Genomic DNA, 20735 nt, shown 5'->3' with positions numbered 1-20735 from the left:
TATCGGTTACGTTACTATCCTTCCAGCGTTTAGTCGGTACCCTTTCGGCAGTTAGTGCAGCTTGTCAAAAGCATGCAAATGAGAATTTGGAAACGTGCACTGTGCACACGAAGTGTGCTGAAATACGAACTTTCATTAGCGATAGGAAATTGCAATGAAACAGACTGCACCAGCCAGTAGGTCTGCTGCAAAATTCAGTGCCTTGCAAGGATATTTTCCTGAAGAACAGGTGCAGTCAAAAGTAAATGAAGTACAAATATCCATCTGCAGGCTCCAGGTTGGCACCCTAAGTGATGTGTACATTATAAAGATTTTCATATTCAGTCTGTTCCATGGCAACAGGAGGACAACTTCTGTGAAGCTTAGTTATACCAGTCTTGCATTAATGCACTTCTATCGTATGCCTGCAAATTATCTCGCCACCAAATTCCCTGCAGTCCTTCACTGTTACCTTCCTCCTCTTGGCACCCAAGCATAACAGGTAACAAGATGCCATTGTGACACAGGTAATCTGTTCTGCACATCGCGGACCTGCCCAGCTTCACTTCTGTGCTCCAACCCATTTTTATTCCGGGAATTTCCTTCTCATGGTACAGGTCCCTTTCACTGCTTTACCTATACAGTCGAACCTCAATATAACAAATAAAAGATGCACCGTAAGTTAGCCGAACGAGGACTTTCACAAGAGTCGTCGTTTACAGCACTTCATCTTGCAGTGATACCATGAGCAACTCGAGCCAAGAAAACGCCATGCGACTGCAGTGTGCTCAAGGAAATGAGGTCATCGGTGTAACATGGGATGGACCTATGCTGACAATTTTAACGAGTAAAGGTGGTGTGGTAGATCCCACAGTGATGTCCTCTTCAGTGTTCCTCAATCATTTATTGCTAGTCTACTTAAACACCGTCAAAGAAAACGTCCATGAAACATATTCCCTGTTAATCCTCCCTAATCTAGCGTCAATATGTCTTGCAAGGAAGTGGTAAATACTTTGAAAGATTGTGCTCTTGCTCAACCTGCTCCACAGTTTTTCCCTTTTTGTATGAAGAATTATTGTAACTGTGGAATGTGTGGATGCTTTTCCTAAAGTACCTGCGTGTCTTTCATCTGCTCCGACTATGCAATGCCACCACGAGTGCCGTAATCTGTACTGAATTGAATACCTTTTTGTATTCCATGTAGGCCATACAGAGGCAGGTTACATCCCACACATCTCTCAATCACCCCAATTACAAGATAGATGTGATCTCTTTTGAATATCCTTTACAGTTGGCCTCCTCTCTTGAGCTGATTCAAGTCGGGAGGCATCCCGACTTGAATCCCCCACTGTGCATATGTTAACACAGTTAACATATGCACAGTGGGGGATTAGCCAAGAGTCAGTCGGCACGGAAAACAAGTTTAGTTCTTACTAAACATAAATTTCAACGAAAGAATCCAGAGAATATAAAATAAATGCAAATTAACAATTTAGCAAACTTTAGTTTTAGTTACACAGGAGTCTGGTGCAATACCTACTGTCCTTGCAATGCCTTCAAAACTTGCCACATAACATTTTTCTGGTCCACGTTGATGAGAGAGTTCTTAAAAGCCAAATGAGATCGTTCTTGCTTTCATTAACATGTACCTAGAACATAGTATGATGAGGCTACTGGGCAACAAAATGAGTCACTTGTAAAAAAAAAAAGCCATTTATTGCAACTTGCAAGGCCACAAATGTTATTATTGCAACTTATGTGCAATAAATGTACAAAACCAGGTCGGTAAAAAAATAGGCTCCCTTCAGGATAGTCATTATCCCAATGTTGGGAAGTCTTTGTCTGACAGAGTGTGTGCACGGCAGTTGGGACAAGTGTGGTCCGTCTTGAACCATTCTTGCAGGCACTGCACATGAGAACAAGAGCAAAATTTCATGTTCCACATTTTACAGTAACACACTCTTATAACCATAAGGGACTATTTGCTGATATACACCTACTAGATAACAGTATTCTGCACCCATGTTCATCAAATGCTGTAAAAAAGATACTAGACGCTTTAGTCTCCAGGATTCATTTATGAAACGTTTGGCACAGTGGCGCAGTATGTTACCCCCACATCACACTGCCTCCATGAAGAGGAACTGAACAAATGTGCTACAGTCGAATCTCTTTAATTCGAACTCCAAGGTGACCAGAAATTTATTCGAATAAAACAGAGTTCGAACTAAGGAGAGCCCTTTTAAATATAGCACCTAGCCAATCCGCCTCTCATGTTCCTGTGCTGCCCTCTGATGCACGCCGCTGGAAACGTTCTGGAAGGGTGTCGGGGATTTCGCCGGTTGATTTGTGTACCTGCGCCCATGTTGAGTGTACGTCGGTTGTGCGGTTCGTGGATCGTGATTAATTATTAATGGATGGTTTCTCCGGGTCAGCATGTCGTTCACCCATCAACTGTAGTGGGTGAACAGGCCCGAGTGCGCTGTTGTGGTAACAGCGCGGCCGACAAAGGCACGCCGAGTTCCATCTGCCGACGCGGCTGCCTTGAGTTCATTGTCGCTGATGTCCCCACTTATATGCCGTGTAGTTCTCTCGCAAAAAGGCGCATGCCATCGCTGACACCGTTGGCAACTGAGCGCGTTTACGCTGCTGTATCGAATGCACTGTCTCTCCTTTCCTGTTTGACGCAGAGGTAAACAATGCTTCTTTGGAATTAAGAAATGTCAGCATAACAACAAACACAGACCCACAATCTACCGGAATGCGACCGGCAGCGTTCGGGTATTGTGACCAAAGTACAAGATGTTGGCACAGCGCTGTGTTGCCGCTTATTGTATTTGTGCTGAGCGAAGTGAAGAGTAGTTATCAAATTGCTATAGGGTCGCAACCTAACTATACGAGCGGTTTCCTTCGTCCTGACGGCTTATTTTTTAAGTTCAGCTTCATCGGTAGTGGTCGCACGAACACGATGGGGTCAGGCCTAACCCAAACTTCGCTACACAGGATCAACATTGACTCAAACTTCACGTGCACAGCTTGAGAGGACTGAAGCTCGTGCATGTCAACTTCGAAGGCATGTCGACGCATTTTGAGTGCAAATAATTCTATTTACAAGCGAATGAGCTGCAGCTATCACGTTGTCGGTTCAACGGCTGATCACGTAGAGTTCGGTCAAGCTATCACGGTCGTCACGCTGATTTTGTCAGTGCTGTCGACACGAAAGCCTGTCGTGCTATATGACAACTCGCACCCGTCAGTTGCGTCGTTGTCGACCTATTACGATCAAATGCTCTCAATGACACAGTGCTCAATAGTCGGCCAATTGTCGGCGTCAGCGTCTTGTCGGTCTCGTATAGACCAATTGTTACCACGCCTTAAGACAGTACATGAAGTCAGGCACGCGCTGCCGCCACCAGCAACAGTGGGCTGATGCTGCAAGAAGACTGCGTCAGCAACGTGTTTTTGAAGTGTCGCCCAAGTGTAACACAGGGGTTTATGGATTAACTTGACAGCCGTCAATGCAAGGCGGCAACTACGTGGTTCACGATGCAGTCTGGATGAAGCCCTGGCCCTTTTCTGTTTCAAAGTGGAGTCGCAGTCTTATGCACGTTTTCGGCACCGCACCAACGCCGAGCTACCAGTAGAGTTTCAACGCGGTACATGGCACGAGCGTTTGCTACAGTGCTTGTCCAAGAGCTTTTCTTTTTTTTTTTTTCGGGGTACTTTCCCTTGACATCTGGCTGCGCAGCCGTGCGTGCGCGTCTCTTCCAAAACGTTTTGCGACTAATTCGCTAGGGCAGGGCACATGCGCCATCACGCCGTGAAAGAGGCGGATTGCGCAGTACAGCATGCAAGACCAAAATGGTCACTGGGCTCCCAGCTTTCACTTGGGAGCCCAGTGCACCGTAAGTGTGCAATTTTCTGTGGCCCTGAGGGTGACCAGAAGAGGATGGTGGCTTGACAAGCACAGTACTCCCATGTGCTCAATGTTCGAGATGACGTGATCCAGTGTACACTAGGAGGGGAGCACAGGTGAGCGCAGTAACATGATAAAGCGCGCGCTGCTCTGCTTGCTCCAGTTTGATCTTGGCTCCCTGCGAATCTTTCCTGTTCATTTTTACTACGGCTAGCGATGCACCAAACACTTGCCTTTCTTAAAAACTCTTCAAAACCGTTTGCACCCATTGGGACTTATCTTGTTCCACAGCAATAGTCATTTGCCTTGCTTCTGTTTCCTTTCTCGAAAACTCTGCAGTTGTTAGCGCTTGCTACTTTCCTGTCGAGAATGCTGTCATGCTGATAACACGCGTGCCGTTTGTGGCCTTGAAGTACCGGGAGCACATCGTTAAGGAAAGTAAATGCGTACAAGATAAGCCCCAAAGAGCAGTGCATGGGAATGAGAGATTTTGTTCGAAATAACCACTGTTGGTTTTTGGAGTTTGAATTCATTGGAGTTTTTCTCTATTCAAATACACGGGACCTTGCTGTGTCCAGCAGAGCAGTTTTCATTATCCATCAATTCGAATTAAGACACTTCACTGTAGCCAGCTGTGACTGGTAGCGATATCACATTCCATAATTTACCGTGATGCTACCAAATTGCCTTCCTTAGAATGTTCCATATTGCCCAATACAGTATTGTGAGCAGACTGCCAAACATGTATTTATGTGATCTCTGATGATGATTTGGGATTTTTATGGGGCAGCAGCCGTGCAGGCTATAATGCGCCAAGCGTCTCATGCGGTCTCAGGCTCATGGTGCCATCTACTGAAGGTGTGACAAACAGTACAGTTTCTTTCCTCCTACATCCTGCTGTCTTTATCCGCTGCCCAGTGCAGCACTTCTGGACACAAATGCTGAAGGAAACTTGCTGAACCAGATTCCAACTGCTTCAGCTCTGTGGCTACCTGTCAGCTATGATGAATAAGGTAGCAAACAAAGCTGACGAAAATCTTGCCAAAGTCGTTGCCTAAAGCAGCAAGCATGTCTGTTTCTCAAAGCAGATACAAATTTATTACTTGTGCAAGGGCTGCAACAAAAAAATTCGGGCTCCAATTTATGAAAAAGTAAGGCCCTTACACAATAATATACTGTGTAGTATATACAACACAGTACTCTTATTGTGTGTGTGTGTGTGTTGATTGCCTTTTTTATAAGTGTGCATTATTTTGTGCTCATTTTTATACACGAAGCCTGACCAACTTGCTTAGCTTCCCATGTTAAAGTCCCTCTTTCAAGTACACTTCTGCAAAACCTCCCTCCATACTAGTGCTCACTCTCTCACCCAAACAAGTACATGTCCTCAAACACACTCACACATACTCCATCACGTACACACTATCACACATTCACAGACTTAACACGCTCTCCTACTGACACCTACCCTATCTTACAAACATGCAATTGCATGTACTGAGAGACACAAGCAACACTCTCACACGCACCCTTTCGTGGAAGCAGTGCCCGCAAGAGGTGCGCATCTCCCTGTTGAGGCCATTGAGGTCCTCCAGGCAGATGCTGCACTGAGTAGCACGGCCGTTCCATGAGTGCTGCGGCTCATGGTGGCTGGTCCACGTCTTCTGCTGCTGCTGCACAGGCGGCGGCGGTTGTGGCTGGGACATGGCCGTCTGGCTGGGCCGCATCGCCTTTAGCACCAGCCGTGGCTTGTTAGGCTGCTGCGACAAACAGCAAGTAATAAGCTGGGACACACATCTAAATGCAAAGGCATTCTTACAAGCTTACGCAAAGACTGCAATACAGCCAAACTTTGTTATAACAAGCCTGCATCTGAAAGAGGAAGAAAACCTTAATTATACACAATATTCACTATAATACACGCTTATATCAGCAAAAAAAAACATGCAAAAGAAAGAAGTGACACCTCGGAAGAGCCAGCAAATGGGCCTCCTGTAGATTTTGATGACCAGTTGGCGGTTTGCCCTGCTGGTACAAGGCATGGAAACAATAAATTACACATGTGTGCCTTGTAGACACTGATCCGTGACTATGCAATCAGTCTGATGGCATGGGATTCACGACATTGGCTAGCTGGCTGTGGCCAAGCCATGCCACAGGCCAAAATGTGCAATTTTAACTTGCTCTTTGTCAGGGATCTCCAAACTTTTCGGTCAGAGGGCCAGATTGGTGACTAGTGGTGGTACCAAGGACCAGACAATTATTATTATTTTTTTTAGTGCGCCTTGGGTCACCTACACAGTTGACTTTGGTTAACTATAGCTTGGTTAATTCCACTAGTCACTTCATTCAAATGCAATGGAAAATCCCGGCGAGAAACTACACATTGCTATTGAAAAAGGTTGTTTATTTTGAATGCAAAATCATGTCACTTCAGTTAATTAAAACCCCACCTCAATCCCCTCATGCGCACAGTGCTTAGAAAAACCTTAAAAATGCAAGACATTCAGCAGACGGCATGGCAGTGACTAGCCCTGCACCGATGACGGCAACTTGCGCCGGACCCTGGTCAACATGTTTTAGAGTGCAGATCTTAGGGGCCTGTTTTTGCGGTGAGCGTTGACGTGCCTCGACATAACCATGCGAACGAGCCCAGCGAAAGATAAGCTGACGTGGCGCACAGTGGAAGATGAAAAAAGTGGCGAGAGCGAATAGGTGCAAGGAGGAAAGCGGAGATGAGTATGGTGAAAGGGTGAGGAGGAAAGCAGGGTGCCGGCGGTGAGCAGGCATGCGGCGAGCGCGGAGACAAAGTGCTGGCGTGGGTTTCGGACCCACTGCGCCGCCGCCGCCGCCACTGGAGAATATGCTCCATGTGAACCAAACATTCCTGTGTTGACGCTTTCATTCTGAACAATGAGCGACGCTACTGAAGTACTAAAGTGCCAAACAGACGACACAAGAAGAGACACGAAACCAGTGGAAATGCTTAGTCTGTCTCTGCAGAGGCTCCGCAATGCTGCTGAGAGCACCCTGTTGTTCAGAATCACATTCTTTGCTAAAATGTATCAGGAATTAAAACACCTAAACAGCTGCACTCAACATTTGCATTAGGGAGTACTGCAATCGTCGGTGAAAATTTTTTTCACAATTTTGTCAGCAGTGACGATAGTGCTGAGGCGTGTGGGCCACCGGCCAAAGATGACATGTATAGTTACTGTAATACTGCGTTGAAGTAGTTTGTCGATGATGGCAATCTTAACATTTTCCTGTCCATGCACACCTACACACATTGATAACATATGGTTGATGGTTTCAACTTACAATATTGCCACACTTGGCGCGCTTATGGACACTAGAACCATCCAGCGCCTAAAAGAGGAACAACTTTTCTAGTTTCGCTTTCGTTTTTTTTTTTTTTTTTACACAATGGGGAAAGGGATTTTAAAGCACCTTTTAGCTGTGCGTGACAAGCACTCATAGCTTCCAACATGGCGTTGATGTCGCACGCAGCTGCCCTTCAAAAACAGTGAATTTCCACGAATTCAGGTGAGTCAGAGTGAAAATTTTGTGATGGTGATAGCAGCATCGGCTCAGATGATGATTCTGATACATCTAACTGTAGCACGGACGGCGAAAGTGCGTTGAATAGCCTCGGAACATCAACAGGTACCTGCTGGTAAGTTCCGTTTTCTACTCCAAACCGTATCGTCGCGGCCGCGCTCAGACCTACAGATTTCCGGTGTGCTTTAAAGGTTACAGTCCTAATCTGCAGGGTGTCAATGTCATTTGGGCAGGATCACTTGCCGGTGGCGGCGATGCAAGGAGTGTAGTTTTGCACGAGATCACGGGCCGAGAGTTGACCGCGGCACTGGGCTCTGCAGTGCCGCGCAGCAGTAGTGCGGCGGTTTGCACAGTGGTACAATAGCCACTTGGACTAGTTATTTATTTATTTATTTATTCAAAAGGACCTTACAGGCCCTATGGCAGGGCATGAAGTAACTTAACTTGTACCTTTACTTAAACAGTAAAGGTACAAAAAGTACAAATTTCCAACAGGAATATGGCTACAAAAAGATTACCGTGTTACACAATATTGAAGGCAAAAGGAATACAAAGCAATATCTGAAAGCACACGAACACTTGTTACTGTTAACAGAGCAAAAGGAATACCGTATATGAAAATGATATACAACATGGCAATGTTTTTCTTTGTGTGTGAAGATGTTCTAAAGATACAAAGCTTATATTTGCAGGAATGTTGTATATAGCATTTTTCTTCAAAATGTATATTTCGAAAATTTTTTATGTTCACTTGGTGCAAAAGCAGCATCGATGTTTTTTACTAAGTTTTCTCGTTTAAGTTAGAAACATTTTTATTAGATAATTTTTTCAATGAATTGCTAATAAATGTTTGCTTGAAGATAACACCATTAGGAAGCACATTCCTTCTCCTACAAATTGATACCATACACTATAATATCAAGCATTTGCTGTTGCAGTAAAAAAAAAATCTACCCAAGAACTACCCAAAACTACTCAAAAACTGCCTATTTTCCTGCAGACAGGAACGTATTGAACCCTTTAGTCACCAATTACGATCGATTGGCAATAAGTGTGTGAAATTTACATCATTTTACGCCAAAGTGCTGGAAACTCCATAGAAAGCAAGTCAAGGTTTGAGAACGACTGTTAAATTTATGTATTGACCCACCATAATTACACAGTAATTAAACATTCATTTATTGTACAGTAAATCATGCGATGTTTCAACAAAAATACTGAATCGCCCACTCGAATTACGTGCACAGGTTAATTATCAGGTGCAAGCATTACAAGGGGAAAAAAAGAAAAGACAAAGATCTCTTGCAATTACTACTACCGAAATGCCCCACCTCAAACGTCTCGTCCAACATGACAGTGCCAAAGCGGTCGTCTGAAGTGATACCTTTCACTGGGAAGTGAAATGCTTTAGGAAAGCACAAGGCCCAATTTACTTAGTCTACTCCTTGCAATGTGCACAGAAATGGCAAAAATAAGTTACGTCCACAAATGCGCACGCCATGACTGAAGGAATTAATTTGCTCACTTTTCTGCCATTTGTCAATTCAACATTTTGGATAATTCAACCAAAACTTGTGGTCCCAAAGGGTCAAACGAATGGGAGTCGACTGTATTAGTGAAAATTAATTCATAAACACAAGTAACGGTACAGGGCATAGATTAGAATATTTATTCTGCTAATTAAACATGCTTCCAACAAATAATTTTCAAATTTAATTAGCTGTGTTGACTTTGCGGCATTAGCGTTCAGAGAAGGAGTGAATAATTATTTTAGGATTGAAATTTAAATCTTATCGCCATGTCCTTGTGCGATGGGTATATTACTTTGAAATAATAATAGAGGTTCAGGGTGGAAAAAAAGTTTGTTCACCTTACCCGCTACAACACGCGGTTTTTGTACTTGTTCACCGTCATTCTATTCACGCCAAAGTCAAAGACATCTACAGGACAGAGAGGTGGTCCGGAAGGTGTCACCATTGTCTTAAAGGGGCCCATTGTTTTGTCATTACTGCAACTTTGGTAATTCTATGAACTTGATTTTCCTGCATAATGATTACGTTTCAGTAGTGTAGAAGCGTAGGCAACGAATCAAGCCCGCACGAAATTTATAGGCAGTCACAGTCGTTATGAATGCAACTTGAAGCCAGCTCATTAGAGTCTAAATTTCAGGCAATCCCTACATGCAAAGGTATCCGCTGGGCAAATGATGCGACTGCCAAAATAATAGGGATCTGATACCTGAACACATTGCAATTTTACCAGCTCTCACTGATGCAGAAAGACTCAAAAGTTCAATTATTTTGTCTCAGAAGAAAGGAAAATCCGGAAGGCCCAAAATAAATATATAATGGCAGCCCAGTTAGCGCATAGTATAGCCAGAAAATATTTGAAGCTCTGAAAGTTTAGCAGATCGCCCGAAAAGGAGGAAAGAAAGGAAGCCGTAATGCTCCAAATTCTTGCAAAAAGCTTTGTGTTCCAAGGTCAAAAAGGTTGCTTTTGGTGGTCGGCCAAAAACTATTTGTGATACATCATCAGATAGCTCTACATGTCGGCTATGCATGTGACAAGTTACAAAAACGTATTTTTTAAATACAAGAAATTATTTTTAAGGATGTTTGTACGTGGATCGCGCAGATAGCATACGTACAGTAGAACCATGTTCACACATATTGAGAAACACCATGAGAAAAAACATACCAACCAGGAAAACGTATGATCCGAAGTAACTAAAAAAATTTGACAGACTCTACTATTGTTGACATCTACGTAAGGCGAAGCGTTGCGCAAATCATTGCGGCTTGAGGAGACACCCATGCAGGCCGAGCTGGTGGTGCTCTGGTGGCCCGAGACGCGTTTTGGTGTCCTCCTATTGTGTAGTGTTTTAAAAGGGTGATGGGAAACCGAAAAGACATCTGAGCTGGTGGGTGATGCCGCTGAAGCAAAACGTGTTGCCCACATCGCGCTGCCTGCAGCAGGGAATGGCGGCACGTTTGTATTATCGCCTACTAAAAGCATGCAGTACACTACCGATGGCACTACGCACCATGCACTGTAAAGGAGATAGGTGAAGATGCTTATCGCAATAGGTTCGGTGGCGACAGCTGTGAATGCGGCGTGTGATGACTGGGGCAGAGATTTGCTGGTACCGAAATAAGAAACTGTGCGTGCCGTCGTTTTCACGCGAGAGGGTTGGCTATATACTGTTCTCGATTGCGCGTACCTCATGCATTTTCTTGTTTACATGGGACCTAGTGCCCTGAAAACATATCATATGATCGCAGTTTTGAGATTTATTGAACGTTGGTGCCGTAAAATCGTGTTTTTCGGTGAACCGGTTAATAATGAGTGTAACTCTGGTGGGTCATTTATTAAGTTCTTATTAAGTTCTCAATGGTGAACTATGGTGACGGGAAGCTGTAACGGGAACATATCAACAAGGTTCTACTGTAATGCCGTCTAGCAAGGAGAGGCTGTCAATAAAGTGAGCCCGAGAAACTGTTGAAGAAACTCTGACTGGCTTTTATCATTAATACAAAGACAAATGACGTCAAGCACTGCAGCCTCGACTCACATTTCTTTTTCTTTCCGGGAATGCAAAAAGCAGCTGTTAACTATGTCTGAGCACATCATCCTCAACAGGGCACACAAATTTTATAGATGAGCATGTTCAGGCTTACGAACAGCGGCAACGCATCACACCACAAGACCTTGTTGTAGGTGTTCAGTTGTGATTATGAAGACGTTTTCTACTTGCACTGTCTTGTGACAGTCTGTAGGTTCCGGGGAGCAGGGCACTTTGTGCCCTGCTCCCTGTATGTCACACTGCTTTCTACGTCGCAGTGTGTCTTGATATGTCGCACTGTATTGCAATGCGACAAACTCTTCAAATGCTTTGTGTGAACGATATCAGCGCTTTCTCTGGATTTACTAGCGCCTTAAGCATCAATATCTCTTTTTATAAACTGCAGGAAATGTACATTTTCATTTTAACTCTGCAGGACTCCCTGCAAAATTTAACACGTGATATTCTATGTGCAATGGATGTGGAATGGCTGTATGGTTCATCTGGCACACACCAAGCACAAGCTGCAATGCGTTGGAACGCGCATCTCTTGGCAATAAAATGCAGACCATGACACCGTTTCTCTGTCATCTGTGTTGCAGATGAAGCCAGCTTTTTCGGCTGCATTCCAGGCCAGCAAGCATGGACGCACAACAGAGAAAAGCTGGTGCTGGCAAAAGATTCCAAAAATAACTTCTTGTGTTTAAGAAATACCTTTTTATAATGTCTCATATGAATAGCATACATGTAGAGCTATCTAATCATATATCACACATCTTTAAGCTGAACATCAAAGCTACTTTTCTGACCTTGAACACAAAGCTTTTTGCAAAATAGAAAAGTGAACTTTACAGTTATTTTTCAGGGGATGAGCTGAACTTTCAAGGTTGAAATATTTTCCAGCTATACTATGTCAAAGAGTCTACCATTCCACATTTAATTTGTGGCTTGTAGAATTTTTCGTATTCCAAGGAAAAAAATTCAAAATTTTCAATTTTTTCGGCTTTTCTTGTTCCAAGAGCACTCGAAGTGTTCAATATCTGCAATATTGGTTATTTTGGCAGTCACATCACTTCATTGTCTTACCATACACCACTGGAATGACTGAATCCTTTGAAAGAAAGAAAAATGTTGATTGATGCCTTTTGGCTCAGCTTGGCAGGAAACATTAATTGTCACCAAAATGCCATAAAATTTTTAGCAAAAGAAATAAATGTGTAGAACGAGTTTTGAACTCCAATAAGCGTGTAAATTTTTTCAGCTATACCTGAAATGTATGAAGAAAAAAAAACATGCTGGCTAATTTGGCATGGAATGTGCCTGAAGTTAAAAGAATCTGAAGTATGTGATCAAAAATGATTTACGTGAGAACTCCCTATTTAGATGATAGCCACACTGCATTAGCTTGAGAAAGAACACATCATCATCAGCATATTTTATGTCCACTGCAGGATGAAGGCCTCTCCCTATGATCTCCAATCAGCCCTGTCCTGCACCATCCGATACCAACTTGCGCCTGCTAATTTCCTAATTTCATCACCTTACCTAGTCTTCTGCCGTCCTCGACTCCGCTTCCCCTCTCTTGGCACCCATTATGCAACCCTAATGATTTAACGGTTATCCAACCTACGCACTACATGGTCTGCCCAGCTCCATTTCTTTCTCTTATTGTCAATTAGAATATCAATTATCCCCATTCGCTCTCTAATCCATACCGCTCTCTTCCAGTCTCTTAATGTTACGGCTAACATTCTTTGTTCCGTCGCCCATTGTGCGGTCCTTCACTTGTTCTTGAGCGTCTTTGTCAATCTTGACAGAAATTGACAAACATTGAGCACAACTAAATGTCTTCTAAAGCGTGTAGGAACTCTACAATATTTACAGAGAACAGGATACGAATCAAGCTGACCCACATGTCGATGACGACAGGCAACAGCACTGAAACAAAGTGCAAAGCCCAATATGCATGAAGTTGTAAAGAAAATTTTTAACAATTGCCAAGGCTTTAAATATTCAATTAAAAATGATGGTGGCTGCTCAGTACAATGCATAATATAGTATGAGACACTGTACTATCGGAATGGCACTAATTGAAACAAATACAAATTGCAACACATTAAAGCAGTAGCAGCTGATTAACAGAAACATCAAACACGACAATCATGCGAATAAGTAAATGTGGAATAGAATTTCCCAAAAGGATCAGCAGGGAAGAAAATATTTACATATTTACACAAACACATTCGCATATTAACTTAGTTAGAAATGGAAAAGCATGTGACGACAGCAAGATGCTGTAAAGGCCACTAAGCAGAATGCACTACTGTATATGCACGATTCTACTGCAGCACAGATTGCAACGCACACTTATATTAGTACTACCACCTAAATATCCAAAAACATAACTGTGTGCCAATTCTACCGCAGACATGAAGTAATGAAACCCGAGTCGACACTTACTGTGTTGAAACGATATTATGGAACATATAAAGGCATACAGGCGCACACAACCGAATGTTAGTGACTAGTGGCTATTGGAGTCCGACGACACCTCCCTTTCGCTGTCTACCGACCACAGAAGGTCATCTTCAGTTCCATTTAATGCATCAGAAATGCTACACTCCTGGAGGCTCGCGCAACCATCGTCTGTGGGAGTACATTCCACGCACCATGGACCCACCTTGAGACGTCTCAGAGCGCCGCTTTCTTCAGACGACCCGTTCAGTGGCATTGTGGCTAGCTACTCCGCAATGAGCTTGTTTTTTTGCTTCTTTTTTAGTAAGAATTGGTTTAATTTTGGTTTTGCATAGAATTAGTTACGATTGTACACGCATGCAAATTTGAACGCACCTTTTATTTTAAAAAAAAAGTGTGCTTTAAAATTGTGGAGATACGGTATATTTGAATTCTTGGAAATTGTCAGCCAGTTCAATTACTTTTAATTGAAAGGAAGCTGGCAGTGCGCCCACATCGCAGTAAAATGAATTTGGAACGTTTGCAGTTTGTCCTTCCTGAAGTCAAGGTCAGAGAACCACTCACACCATTGTGTGGGCAGACCGCCGAGGATTCTGGTCTCAAATGGGGAAGGAAATGCTGTCTTAAGCCTCCACATTAATCCTTGAACAGCAGTGCAACTCCTCCCAATTTAAATTTTGCACCTGCTTCTCAAAAATCTGCAATGTTCACCTGAAGCCATGTAGAGATCATTAATGAGGTATGCTTCTACGTGCAGTTTTACGTTGAGCTTATTCACATGGCCCATTATGTCGACGTAAAAGGCCAATTTCCAGAGCCACTCGTAACCAGACGGCAGTGGCTTGGGGCCAATCCTTTCGTGCAAGGAGCCTTTATTAATTCCCTAATGTTAAAGAAATGAGATGAACATCTTCTGCAGCTCTGCCATCAAGCTGCCATATGATACATCATGTCAAAGAACTCAGACAGAGTCACATTTAAAAAGTTACGAAACTGGCAGCGGTCGGAACTCGCATGACCTCATAATATTAGCAGCTGAAACCACAAGTCTCAAAGCACAGGACATGCACGCATATTTCCCACAGAGGGTCTGCTTGTGAACTGTGCAGTGAAAAAACAGTGGCTTTGATTGTGCACCGCTTTTATTATTTGCCTAAGTTTTTTTTAACGCTGTCGTTTGGAGATCCCTGCTCTTGGTGAACAGTAGACAGATTATTTTTAGAACACGGGTGGGGGCCACATGGTCCCAAAATCATGCTACGGCAGCTATCAGTCTGTCCTACAGATATCACTATTGATACTGATGAGGTCTACGGGTACGAAGTGGCGGCGGCACTGGGAAGTCGAATAATCACACAAGCACGAAACGTCGAGTGCATGAAAAGTTGGTTGGTGAGTGTACTCAATACTTTCACCACTAGAATACATATGTAAGTGCAAATGCAAACAAAAATTTGCTTTGCTATAACTGGTATCATGTAGCATCACACATTCTCGGTTTCGTCTTTGCAGATCAATACTCTATTGAAGTGAAGCCTGACCAACCAAATTTTAATTTTACTGCATTATATACAATAATTTGTCACATTGAAATTCAACTGTATTCATTACGTGCTGATCAGGGTGTCTACCAAGTTGACATTTCCAAATTCCCCGAGTTTTCCAGGTTTTTCCTGAGCACCTTTGCAAGATTCCCTGAAAGCCAGAACTTTGTTTTTATGTCAAAACAGGCTGACACATGTTGCTCGATGCTGTCATTCTCTAGCAAGCATGTTGAAAAAAAAATGCCTTAATCCAGTTTGAATAGTAAGGAGTAATATCTATATTATTTAAAAAGAAAACAGAGGGAAGGTGTTAGTAAAATGCACAGCGAAAGAAATCGTAAAACCCATTCCGAATTCAGTCGAACATTTTCAAATACGAATGAAAAGGAGATGCATACATAAGTAAATATTTTTGAATATGAGCTGTTTCTATCAACTATTAGCAAGCTCATCGGTATGAGGCCTGAACTTTGTCACAACTAAGATTCTCTCTCAGCAGCTGCAAAGTCAACCTCAAATGTCCTGACATACTTTCAGCCCGTACACAACATCTCAGTGTTGGGTTTCACTGCTTTAAAGAGTTTATTTTGGTTTGAATGAGGGACACCTGCATCTCGGCGTCGGCCAACAATTCGTTTTTTGAGCTCAAGCTCCTTCAAAGAGGCGGCGGCACGCTTCGTTTCTCGCTCATTCTTCAGTGCGTCGGTCCTTTCTGTTCTCATCCTCTTTCTGCCACGCGTTCACCCCATGGATCCTTTGAAGCATCCTCTTGGTCAGTTGTACAGTCAACGTCCGTTTTTTCGGACTCCCTAGGGGCCGCAAACACATCCGCAATATCGGGCAGTCCGAAAAAAATGAATGCATGTCTCTAACTGCCCTCAAGGGCTAAAATTGGCACAGACACGTCCGAAAAAGCTCTTAAGGCCTGCTAGGACACTTATTAGGCATATCGGTGCTCATACTGTGACAGTAGACGGGGTGCACGCGTGTATAATTAAGGAATACATACTGTGTCCCGTGACAATTGCCCCTTCCCACGCTTGTTATCCTTCACCGCGTAACATTTCTGTACTAAGGCAAAGCTAACTTTTGGAGACTGGTATTATGCAACGCGCTGTGCTCTGCGAGCTTTGAAGCCAATCGCGAGGATTACAAAAGCGGAGTCAGTGCCATTGCTAACAGCAGCAAATTGTTTCAATGAAAAACACAGCACCGCACGGCAAGAAGCTTAACAGCGAACGCAGAAGCAGCTAGGCCTAACGTTGCCGCGGTGGTGGCTACGGCTGCCAGCGGATCTGCGTGCAAGTGTGCCGGTTCGAGGCGGCGACATAATCAAAATGGCGGCGGTGGTGGCTTTGATTAATGCCATTCCAGACCTGCAGTCAGGGCAATATACATTGACTATATGGAGTACGTGGTGGTGGTGCAAAGCCGTGCGAATTATCGGGCATGTTCGAAAAATCGGGCGTCTGAAAAATAGGTCGTTAAGTACTCTGGCAATAACCTCGTGCCGATGACACAGCATCAATGACGATTCGTTGCAATTCCTCTGTTACTGGAGACCCCATTAACACGACTTTCGTTCCCTTTCAATAAAGTTACAGCTAATTTTCCCTGATAAAAGCACAAATTCCCTGAGTTTTCCCTGAATATTTCCAGACTGTTTAAATTCCCTGAGAATTCCCCGTTTTCCCGGTTGGTAGACACCCTGCTGATGTCAAGAAGAATCATTCTATGATTAGTTCATTATTTCTCATAGTTCAATATATCAGCGTTTGTTACATCGAGGTTCAACTGTATAGGCTCGCAACAGACAATTACTCACTTCCTTTATGCAGTCAACATGGAAAAAGCCCAGCACCCCCGCTACCTGCCCGTTCCTGTAGAGCAGCACTCTATTGTCGCAACTTCACTGTTCCAGTTGCCGGGCATTTGCACTTGTATTTTTTCGTTCTGTCGTGCGTTTCAGTGCACTTACCTGTGGAGCAGCAAATGGCAATGTTTTGGCTGGCACCTTGTGGTCCTCCTCTGCCTGTAACAAAAGAAGCTCCATGAGCAAACTATACTACCCATTTCATATACAGCAAGCAACAGGGGCTACACAATCGATGAAGTCATAGATGTCTCGCTTCACGCACTTCATGGTGCAGTTGATTTTGATCTGCAATACGTTTTCTATTGGAACAACTGCTTCATATATTAGAAATAAGACTTGATGTGACCTTAATTTTGTGTAATTTTGACCCTCTCCGTGATGTGGATGAGTCTTACTTGGTTTCAGTTTCATTCAGCAAAAAATGCCAAGGATAAGCTGCATCGTCCACATGCTTGGGTGTTCTATGGCACCGGTAACAAATCGGGCTCACTCAGTCTGCTTTGACATTCAAATCAGTGCCCTCCTTGGCCCCGCTAGAGGGCCTACTGACTCCTTTCATCAGGCAGATATAGGCTGCCTGTTGCGTATTTTCACAACCATTGCGAAAGCATGGCTTTTATTTGCTAGAGTTGTGAAGCTCTGAAGATTATATGCCAGTGATAACAGTGCTTTTAGTGGTACATACACATCCAGTGACTCTGATGTCACTGAACACGATGACAGTTTTGATACGGCGCAGCAGTGGACAAAGTTAGACTGGTAGAACCTTCCGCCAGCGACTGCTCGATTTACAGTTGTGTATTTTCAGGTACGTTGTGAATTCACTACCCCCATGTTGTACATATGGTAGAACCTCGTTCATATATACAGTCAAACCTCGATATATCGAACACGGGTATATCGAATTATTGCGTATATCGAACAATTTCTATATCACATGGAAAATCGCATGCATTTTTAATTCTTTATTTCGAATGGGGCCGGATGTAAAATGGGTATATCGAACTCCGCCGCCCTAGACCAAGTGCGCTCTATTGACATGAGGCGAGCTTTCCCGCAACACTCTCGAAGATAGCGGCGGCGCCAGCTGCCCACATCGGTTGCGACAGCTGCCCACATCGGTTGCGCCGAGGGCGCCATTTGAACGTAGCGGCGTACACACGCGGCGGCTTGGAGCCAGCACGGCCGCCTCGATCACGCGTGCACCTATGCGCGCACGGCGGAGCTTGCCCCCGCCGTGCGCGCGTGATCGAGGCGGCCGTGGAGCCAGTTGGAGCGCTTTGTCAGGGCTGAGCCACACATCATGTGCATTGCGGACTTCGTTGGCGGTGACGACAGCACCGGAACAGTGGCGGAGTTAACAGACGTGGAGATCGCGGCAGAAGTGACTGCTGAGCGGCCAAACGAAGACGCTGCCGAGGCTGATCCAGCAAGCGCTGATGTTGCCCCGCTCCCGAGTGCAACTGAGGCTGTAGCTGCTTTGGCCGTTGTACGCCGCTACTGCGGCGCAATAGAAGGCACTGGACTGTCCCTTGTGGACCGTTTGGACTATGTTGAGGACGCCGTGGTCAAGCACGCGGTTGCCAATATGAAGCAGGCTACGCTGCTTCAGTACTTTCAGCGAACTAAATAAATACTTTGAAGCTTCATGTGAGTATCTATTGCGCCACGATTGGTTCATTGATTGATTTGCGCTAGTTTATGACGCGTTTTATACGTGGTTTTATATATCGAATTCTGGCTATATCGAACTATTTTGCGATCACCGCGCTGTTCGATATATCGAGGTTCGACTGTACTGGACAAAAAAACTTGAGAAAAAAATGTGCTAACCAGGGAAACGTACGATTTAAAGTAACTAAAAAAATTTTACAGACTCAACTATTCTTGACATCTGCATAATATGCAGCGACGTGCATGGAGCTCATGGTGCTTCGGCAGCCCGAGACGCGTTTTGTTGTTTTCCTATTGCCTTGTGTTTCAAGAGGGCGACAGGAAACCGAAACGAAATCGAGCTGGTGGGCGTAGCCAGATGCCGCCAAAGTGAAATGCGATGCCCACGTACATCACGCTGCCTGCAGCAGGGAAAGGAGCGTGTTTGCATTATCGCCTACTAAAAGCGTGCAGTATGCTACCAATGGTACTTCACACCACGTGCTGTAAAACAGATAGGCGAAGAAGCTTATCGCAACAGGACTGGTGGTGATACAGTCAAACCCATTTATAACAATATTCAAGTGCCACGAAAATTGCATTCTTATAACTGATAATTGTTATAACTGGGTTGCTCTTAACTCTCGTTAAGACATACTTGATTAAGCCGAATTCTGCATATAACGAATAACATGGGAACGTTTGTTTTTCCATCCGTTTGCGACGCGTCCGTAATCGTGGCCGTTACCACAGTACGGGAAGCCTCGAGCTCGCTTCTTCCCGACGCCGCCCCGGCTGCGGGGGCCGCCGGGGACCTTCTCTATCGGCGTCGCCACCGCTGGGAGGCGGCTCTTAAAAGTTAAAAGTTGGCAGACCAGCTCTGGGCCGTCCAGCAAGCCAAAGATGCCGCCCGAGTCCAAGGACTTTGAGCCGGCACCTGAGGCCACCACAATGAAACTGCCGGACCTTACATTAATAAAGTTTCTTCTCTCTCTCTCTCTCCATGGACTCAAAAAAAAAAAAAGAAAAAAAAAAAGACGGAAACTCCACTTAAGACAAACTACCACAGACGTGCTCTTCGGTTAAGACGGACATTCAGAGTGACCACCACCACTACCAATCCTGGAGGCTAGGGTGCCTCGATGCGCCGTGCCCAGGGGCGTGCGCATCAAGGCACCCTACTGGAGGCCTGCGGCACACATCGCCTGTGGACAGATGCGAAAACAAGAGGAAGAAATAAAAAGAGACAGTGACGTTTCACTTCGTGAACACGGGTGACGCGCAAGCATATGAGTACTATTGTGCATAAGAAGCTATCGGCCCTCGGTGCGCCTAGACTGTCCGCATCACAGATCGTATTCAAGACTGGGCTCGTGCGGCCATGCTATACGCAGCAGCCACCGGAGTAGAACGCCCCCTTGAAATGCTGGTGTGACGTTCGCGCCGTTTATCGCTTCAACGCAAACTTAACGGCGAGAACACAGCATATACAAAGCTACAGGCAATCAGCCCACCTAGACTACACCAAAGCAGATTGCGTTCAAGATAAGAAGCCCACGCAACGCATGCGGGCTAAGTACCAACGCCCCTCTTCCTCCCCTCCTCAGTGCCATGCGTGCAACGGAAGATGGCGTACTTCCCCCTCCCCCCTTTCCACCTTAGCGCATGCGAGATTGAGCTGCCATTGTCCGCTCACCATCAAATACGTTCACTCGCACACACACTGTGTATGGTGCACGCAAGGATGACATCACGAGGTTCGAGTGCAGCCCATATGGGCAGAGCCTGAGCCATTCTGAACTATCACGGAGGGCTAATGGACAATTTGGAATAAAAACAGATTGGAGTAGTTTTACATTATACTGGCACTGTTCTCGATTATGAACGCCTCGCACATTTTTTTATTTACATGGGGTCTAGAGACTAGAAAATGTACCGTATTTATTTGAATTAGGCCGACCCCAATTCTAAGCTGACCCCCGAATGTCTGAAGCCAGAAAAAATTTAAAAAACTTATCTCAAATGTAGGCCGAACAAAAAAGTGAGGACAGCGTTTACAAAATGAAAAAAGCATTTATTTAATATAAACATGCTGAGCTCACTCTACGCTACCATCGCTGCTAGCCTCGTTGCTCTAGCTCAGACTACATGCATGCTGTGGGGATCGCA

The 20735-nt window shown here is 44.5% G+C and overlaps 1 protein-coding gene across 9 annotated transcripts in view; it reads right to left on the bottom strand.

Annotated features, from left to right (window-relative positions):
* Window positions 1–1673: 1673 nt before the first annotated feature.
* The window catches only part of LOC126531958 (uncharacterized), a 206992-nt gene continuing 187930 nt past the window's right edge, over window positions 1674–20735 (bottom strand). For 7 of the 9 annotated variants that reach the window (XM_072288186.1, XM_072288187.1, XM_072288191.1 and 4 more), the window contains 3 exons: window positions 17016–17069; window positions 5425–5655; window positions 1674–1885 (listed from right to left, as the gene is read on the bottom strand). In XM_072288186.1, coding sequence (XP_072144287.1) covers window positions 1796–1885; window positions 5425–5655; window positions 17016–17069 — 375 coding nt within the window. In that variant the 3' untranslated portion in view covers window positions 1674–1795. The remainder of the gene's footprint in view (window positions 1886–5424; window positions 5656–17015; window positions 17070–20735) is intronic. The other 2 variants (XM_072288192.1, XM_072288190.1) reach the window with 1 other exon arrangement.

This window comes from Dermacentor andersoni, chromosome 5 (genome assembly GCF_023375885.2).
Source record: "Dermacentor andersoni chromosome 5, qqDerAnde1_hic_scaffold, whole genome shotgun sequence".
In the NCBI taxonomy this organism is placed as follows: domain Eukaryota; kingdom Metazoa; phylum Arthropoda; class Arachnida; order Ixodida; family Ixodidae; genus Dermacentor; species Dermacentor andersoni.
The sequence above is the reverse complement of the archived record's forward strand: the minus strand, read 5'-3'. Positions and strand labels throughout refer to the sequence as shown.